Source organism: Harmonia axyridis, chromosome 2 (assembly GCF_914767665.1).
Source record: "Harmonia axyridis chromosome 2, icHarAxyr1.1, whole genome shotgun sequence".
NCBI lineage: Eukaryota > Metazoa > Arthropoda > Insecta > Coleoptera > Coccinellidae > Harmonia > Harmonia axyridis.
Window position 1 is genome coordinate 55424964 of NC_059502.1, and position 8236 is coordinate 55433199.

General features: G+C 34.0%; 1 protein-coding gene across 2 annotated transcripts; it reads left to right on the top strand.

Annotated features, from left to right (window-relative positions):
• Window positions 1-219: 219 nt before the first annotated feature.
• Window positions 220-2996, top strand: LOC123672944. Of its 2 annotated transcripts, XR_006746391.1 has the most exons (3): window positions 220-445; window positions 564-649; window positions 2782-2996. XR_006746391.1 is itself a non-coding variant. In XM_045607312.1 (2 exons), exons 1-2 carry the CDS (start codon window positions 308-310, stop codon window positions 2944-2946), a joined length of 303 nt encoding a protein of 100 aa, XP_045463268.1. In that variant the 5' UTR covers window positions 222-307; the 3' UTR covers window positions 2947-2996. The 2 variants fall into 2 exon arrangements, 1 of the variants encoding a protein (XP_045463268.1); XM_045607312.1 differs by lacking the exon at window positions 564-649 and having other exon boundaries at window positions 222-445.
• Window positions 2997-8236: the final 5240 nt, after the last annotated feature.

Consider the following 8236-nt stretch of genomic DNA (forward strand, 5'->3'; position numbering starts at 1 on the left):
TATGCGCCGATTAATCGTTTATTTTATAGCAATCGACTTTTGCAACAATATCAATGCACATAGAAATTACAGTACGTAAGAAGGTTCTGAATTAGTCTCAAGTAAAGTTCTACTTTGAGTTTTGCTATTTGACCCAGAATTAAAAAAAAAATTCTATTCGAATTATTCATTTTTCTCTCCCATAGATTAGTTCTCATTAAAATTTTTGACAACCATCGATGATTGACGTTTATCGAATTTCAACGGTCACAGTATGTCATTCTGGGTTCAGTAAATCTGCGAATCAAAATTTGAGTTCACCGCGAAAATGTTTGAACCAGTAGAGGTTTGTTTCAGTTCCGATGATGAGTCAAAACAGTGGTCAGTTAATGAAGAAACACAGGCTCTAATAGTTGCTGGTCTTTGTTGCATTGGAGGTTGGGTGATACTTTCTTGGTTTTTACAGGTGAGGCAGAATTTTTTCAATTTATCTGATACCTGAGTATTTTATTCAATTATAGCGTAACCTTAGAGATATTCCTCAGGATTCATTCAATAATAATTTGCGTGGTTATTTCTTTCAGAAATTCCTAACGATAGCAAAAAATGTCGGCAAAATGGGAGACTGCGATTCTCAATAATCAATAATCTCAGACGCTTTCCATTGGAGGTAATATTTTAGATAGGGCGTATGAAATATTTCGAGATCTCTGTGTATTATACTTCAAAGCTGAAATAACGACACTATTCGCAACCGAATTATATTTCCTTTCAAATGAGTTTATTGATATCCTTATCTAGGGAAGCTGAAAGTCATCAAATATGTAGATTCAAAAAGATCATGCAAATTTCACCAATCGATCTATTGTACTGGATGTTATGAATAAAAAGTTTTCAAGCTTTTTTCGAGAAAAGAAAGAAACTGAAAACACCATATCCATATATTCCTTGATAGTCAAGTTATTAATGTGAATTAGATATAGATAACTCATTTTAATCAAATCATTAAATTCCTACATCTATAATTCAAAATAATAGATGAGATGAAATTTTCCATTGAATCTGATTATTATACTAAAATTATTATGTCTCAACCACTGATTAGAATTTTTAGATATTGAAATGAATAAAAGCAGAAGTGATTTGTTTAAATACTAAAAGGTGTTTTTTAGAGCTATAGAACTTTAAATTGCAATAAAACAACGATGGATTATTCGATTGACATCAATTTCATTTACATGCAAGATTATCTTGTGGCATTACATTTTAAATATGATTTCTGGCTAATGACCGCAACGGCTGGCTCGGATGTAGTCCCAATCTGGACGTCCAATTTTCGATGACTTTTTCCAACATATGTTGCAGTATATCGGCAATAATACGACGAATGTTGTCTTCCAATTGGTCAAGGGATTGTGGCTTATCCGCATAGACCAATGACTTTACATAGCCCCACAGAAAGTAGTCTAGCGGTGTTAAATCACAAGATCTTGGAGGCCAATTCACAGGTCCAAAACGTGAAATTAGGCGGTCACTAAACGTGTCTTTCAATAAATCGATTGTGGCACGAGCTGTGTGACATATTGCGCCGTCTTGTTGGAACCACAGTTCCTGGACATCATGGTTGTTCAATTCAGGAATGAAAAAGTTTGTAATCATGGCTCTATACCGATCACCATTGACTGTAACGTTCTGGCCATCATCGTTTTTGAAGAAGTACGGACCAATGATTCCACCAGCCCATAAAGCGCACCAAACAGTCAGTTTTTCTGGTTGTAACGGTGTTTCGACATACACTTGAGGATTAGCTTCAATCCAAATGCTGCAGTTTTTTTTTGTTGACGTAGCCATTCAACCAGAAGTGCGCTTCATCGCTAAACAAAATGAAATGGACGAAATAAAATTGCACTATTTGCAAGCGTTATTCAGGCGTGAGTCTATTCATGATGAATTGCCAAACCAAACTGAGAATAAATCACTTGACAGCTGTTAAATCGGTCGCCATCTTGAACAGTAATGCTAACTTGAAGTTATATATCTCGAAAAAAGCACCCGTTACTTCAATTTATGTCAATAACTCTTCATTTACTTCTCCAACTAGCAAAGTTGTAGCACAAGTTATAGTGTATATTAAAATTGGTGTTGAAGATAATTTTTGCATTCTAGTTTGTGACATTTAGACAACAGTATCGTTGCAAAAACGGCGTTGAAAGTGAAATGAAATTCTGGGATCATAAGTGTTTTTACTTCAGCTAAAGGTGTCACATCGGAAAGAGTAATTATTGAGTAACTTATCAAGTAGAAAACACACTTCACGACCCAAAATCAATTTTGTATATATTCAATTTCGATGTGACACATTGTTTTCTTATTAGTACGCTTCCAATTGAAATTAATTTGATTCAATCTACAATAGTTATACCTGGAGGCTCACCTACAAAAAAAATCAGAATTAAGAATTGAAATTTTAAGATTACTCTCTTCAATATGGAAAGCGTCTGATAAGGAATTTAATAACAGTTCAAATTGATGAAGGATTATTGATTTTTAATAATGAATTGGTTGGAAAATGACTTTACTCAAATGTAAAAGCATAACTTTCTTGTTTTGAATTCAAATAAGTACGGCCATTGTTGAATTTGAAGCAGAAAAAACTTTTTGAAAAAAAACCTTCTATACTTCATATGGAGAACATAAGAAAAAAAGGTCTTCGAGAATTCCAGCATGAATTTGAACTGAAATTTCCATATCTCGATGGGATTTGAATTTTTTCGATTCTTTAAAGTTTTTTTTTTGTTGCAGCTTTTTATATACGTCCTATGGCCTGTGATAGCTCTCAATATGACAATGTTCTTGTTTCCATCTTTCAAAAAACTCATCACGGAAGATTATTTTCATAATTATGTTGAAATTCTCAAGTCCTATATGGAGAAATACGCCGAAGGTGATTTCTGCTATTGTTACTGACCAAATCTTTTTGACAAATATTTTTTTTAGTAAAATTATGCAGTTCTGAATTGTGTTTTCATTTCAAGTGATATGAATATTCCGTAAAGTATGATAGTGACTGTCGACCTACATAACTAAAAGGAATGAGGTTATTCCATTTTTCAGAATCCAGTTATTCACTTCAAAAAAAGGTTATTCTAATAAAAAAAAGGTGATACTCGCATAATTCATGATAATAAGCCATATCAAGAGATATTTGCTGATGTCTGAGTCCCTGTTCGAATGCTTAAATGCGTTTATATTTGAAAAAATGTAAAATGAAAGGAGTGACCCGTGTAGGCGAAAGTATGAGACCAAACAACAAAATTCTTCACAATGGTTGGCAGGAATATAGTAGAGAAAGTGAACACAAATTTTGTAACCTCGAACACTCTTTTAAAAAACAGCAAGTTGAATAATTCGGACACATTATTTTTATTTTCAATGACCATGACGAATATTGAAAGTTCAATCAAAGCTCTCAAAATTCTAAGGATATCCATGGAATATCAGTGTCTCTGCTGAAGCGATGTTCACCATTCTTGAAAACGGCATTGTGTAGAATCTTGAACGATTGTATTGAGCAGGGAATATCTCCTCAAACAATGAATGGGGCAATAGTTACAGCGATTGTAAAAAAAGAAGACATTGAGCAGTGCTCTAACTATAGATCAATTTCTATTCTTCCCGCGATATCAAAGTATTTGAGCTTGTACTAAATAATTGTCTAGTTAATTTCTTGGAGAAAAAGTCAACATGGTTTCAGAAAATCAAAATCAACAATAACAGCTTTGATTGATGTACTCGAGACTGTTTTGGAGGCTTATGAGAAGCTTAAAAAAGTGGGAATGCCTTGTACCGATCTCAGTAAAGCTTTCGATAGTGTAAACCATGGTGTCCTTCTGCAGAAGCTGGAATAATATGGTGTTCGAGGTAAATAATTGAAGATTTTCAGCTCATATTCAGCCAATAGATCACAAACAGTGCAATGGAATGGTGAGATTTCGGATTTACGATCGATACAGGTTGGAGTCCCTCAGGGGTCCATTCTTGGTCCTGTACTGTTCGTTATTTTTACAAATAATCTTTTCAGTAACATACCATCCAACAAAACTTGCAGCTATACAGATGATATACTCTCCTGAACAGATGAATATCAAGGGAAACTAGTTGGATGTTATTCACAAACTTGACTTGATTTGAAAATCAAACTTTTTAAATAAAAAAGTTTGAACCTGTATTCTGCTACTCCGCAAATTGCATCAGTTGCAGAATATCTTCTTTGGGCCATAACTTCTGACCGCCTGAAATTATCGCTGTGCGACCTTCAGGTTTTTTCATGCAAATTCAATGAAATTTTTGTTTCTGTTGAGAAAATCCTATCATTACATTTGAAATTTCAGAGAAAAATGAACAAAACAATTAACTTCTGACTTAGCGCTCCCTATCGGAAGCAGCTGAATCAAATTCATTATGAGTATATTTTTTCCTTAATCAACAAGATGTTGTCTCTCAAATAAGATCTAATTTGCTCAAAAATGTTGAGCCAAACTGAAGTTACAGACATTTCAATCAGTCAGATTTCTATCTTTCCCCCACCCTTATTTGATGTCGCAAAATCGAAAGTGACAATTCAAACAGATAGAGAATTTTCCAAGGTTTACAGTGATGATATTTTTTTTCCAACTTAATATGAAAGATTTTCGAGTAAAATGCATTTTTCTACTCGACGATAGCTATTACGCCCCCTAGCGGTGGAGGTATGAACTTCGAAACAATTTCCAGTGTTTTCTTTTGTTTTCTTTAGTGGTAAATTTTTTTACCGCAAGTCTCTACGACGAGTGGTTCCTGGGATATAGCCGCTTACCTCGCTTATTTGCCCACCCTGTACTTGTAATTTTTATCAGCAGGGGGATCTAGAGCCAGATTTCTTGTTCGCAGAATTCACTTAATTTGTAAGAAGTACTGAAGTAAGAACTTCACTTTTCAAGAAGAATTTTGAGGTGACAAATTGGATTGGATTGAAAAAAAAGTTTGAAACAATGCATTTTCTTTTTGTTTTAAATTGATGTAGCTATTTGTTGTACCTATTTTTATTTTAATTTTACGCATTCAAGGCATCTCTACTGAATAAATTATTTTTCAAACTCTTTCAAACTAGTTTGACAAACTGTTTGAATTTTCGAACTTGTAACCATTGTTTTGTTAGATTTGACTTGAATTATTTGTCAGAAAGATTGACTTGAGTTTGACTTAATTTCAAGTCAAACTCAAGTCAATCTCAAACATTCAAGTCAAAAATGAGCAACTCAAGTATTTCGTGTATAAAATTAATGTTTTCATGGTTCATTCCAGAAGAGGTACCTTAAAAAAAACACTCATTTTAGCCTCTCAATACAAAAATAACTATTTTCACATTGACAACCACTTGACGTTGTAAACAATGCCTTTTTAGTGAATGTGTTTTGTCCAAATGGTTCTAAAATACTTCCATCCTATACAGAAGAAGCAGTACGGGTAATTGAGTAAGTTTTTTAAGTGTCTGAATTATTATCCGAAAAAATGCATTACGTAATGAAATTTGAGTTGTGTTGAGTTTCATTACGTAACGCAAATGAACTAAATTCAGTGGTCAAATAGTTTCAAAACGAAGAAGTCGAAGATAAAGAGTGTAGTATTATTATTATATTATATGTATAGGATATTAATAAAACCCTTTAAAGTAAAGGGATGATTACTCGAACGACGCGAGAGGAGTGGATGCAACAAATCGGCCTATTCATTCCGCGCGTGCATTAATTCATTCCAGGAACAAGCTATACGCATGCAATCTGCTATACAGGGGTGAGTCGTTCCTTCTCCCAATCCCTCGCCGTTGCACTCTTTCCATCATAACCCTTTTCATAATAATTCGGGAAAAATCTATACCCCATCAAAATGTCACTAATTTGAACGAGGCGAATGCGGCTCGAATATGACGGTTGGAGGCGGGGACGCTCGACGTCCCGACGCTGGCGCCGACGCAATCTCCCAACCCCCACGGAGCGCCGCTTCAATGGCATCCACCACTCCGAAGGCCAGTAACATAATACCCGTATCTGCACCCGCATGATCTGACCGAAATCATACTTTCATCCCCTGTAATTCTCAGCAGCCGTCGACGTTTCGAGCCTCAGGTTGCATCTTCAGGTGCGCGCGCGAGTTATGTGAATTTTTGGTCGGGTTGTTTTTATCCTGGTATGGTAGGTTGTTGTTAGTGACTGTAATTGTTAGTGATGTATTCCCCGGATAAGATGATGGGCCCGAAGGGCCCCACTGGACTTCACGGACCGATCACATCGACGGGCTCGTGCTTCGCTGGCAGGTACTCGCCGACGTACAGGAGTCCTGAGCCGATGACGAGGCGGTGCATGCCCAATCCGACGGTAAGCTTGATCTTAATATTCATGAGGTTCACACTTTTCGGCACCTTGGCGGAGAGTTGCTTGAGGGATAATCACTATTATCATAAATCCTAAATCCTAAATTTTCCAATATAAGTGTAACATGACGGAGTCTGCTGAATCTGCAGGATACATATCATTTTCTGTTGTTGCCCAAAAACTAAGGCACTTGTCAGTTTGGAGATTTTAATTTCGCTAACGTCGGCTTCTTTAATGTCATTTGGTAATGTTGGTGTTTCATAACACACATGTTACTTTTACCTCTGATCGTAAGCCTACAAAAAAGTACTTTCAGCTCTTCTACTTGAGCTGGTAGCATATTGAAGGAATTGTTTTTAATGTAGTTTGTCTCATTGCAGCAAAAAGTCAAAGCACTAATTTTAGATTATGAATATTTCTGGAGTTGATTTGTCAAATAATTTTGTCGCTTGACAGCCATAAAATACGATGAATACAATGAATACAGAAATGTAGTTTTGCATTTGTCTCAATCGGGCATTTTTTTTTAATATTCTCAGTTTGGTCGTTTGAATTCCATTTGCGAAGAAACAAGCACTTTTTCTGGGGAAAAATTCTTTCCCTTTCATTATATTGTTTCTGCTATGTTGTTTACTATTTATTTTATATACATATTTCTTATATGAAGTAAACCCGTTCATATACACATATATGATGAGTCTTTTTTAACTATTGTAAAATCTTTGTTACTTTGAATACAATATTCAGAATTGAAACATTTCTAACTCTTTATACTAACCCTTATGTTAACTTATATTATGTTAACACTATAACAATTTTTGTTAGATTGGAATTTGAATGACGTTTTGAACAACTTTTACGGCATATGATATGATAATTATCTTTCAGTGGAATACGTTGAGTTATTTATTGAATTCTATAAATTATTTCTATCTAACTATCTACCTATCTATAATATTCGTTTGATTGTTGATAATCACATAGAAATAACACTACTGGTCAGTACTTTTCGAGGAAATAATTCAATTCTTGAAAGAGGAATTTTCAAATCCTTCTCTGATTTTATTTATCATATTGTATTTTGACAAAAGAAAATAGAAGAAGATTCGTTGGTAGAAATTTGCTCGGACTTCTACTTCATAAATATAAAAAAAATATTACATACAAATTCCCAATTCTTTGAAGTAATTCTCATGAAAATAATGGATATTTACCTATATGCCGTACCTATATATTGAATAAATTAGTGTGATAATGAAAATTGACAGTGCAATATTTCTACAGAACTTTTATTTGATTGCTACTTGAAATACATGAGGTTCTGGAAAATATTTGTATTTTTTGTCTCATAGAAAGAAGAAAAAAATTTTTTGATTTTTTTATGTTGAGTTGGTCTTATCTTCTGTGATTCTATTCGTACAAACAACTTGTACCATTCAGTTTGGTGAGACATCTGATCAAATTTCAATTGCTGTTTCTCTGACGGAGAAAAATTGTTGAAAAATTTCGAAACGTGTCCTTATTCATCGAACGAGTATTTGATTTGTTAATTCTTTCTTACAATTTTGCAATTTTGAAGATTATATTTTTTCTTTTAGTTGGCAATATAAATAATTTCGTCATTAAATAGAAAAAAACGTGTATATGTATAGAAAGATATGGCATAGTAAAGATGCATAAAATCTTTGTGAAATACGTGGATTTTGATAATTTTTAAATGAAAAACTAGCCTAGTCCTATGTAAGACCCCACAATTTTGGAGATATTAACGAAGTAGAAATATGTATTTCGAATTTGACTTTCATTCAATGGATTCTTAGGTTTTTGAACAACTCTTTGGACTAGGT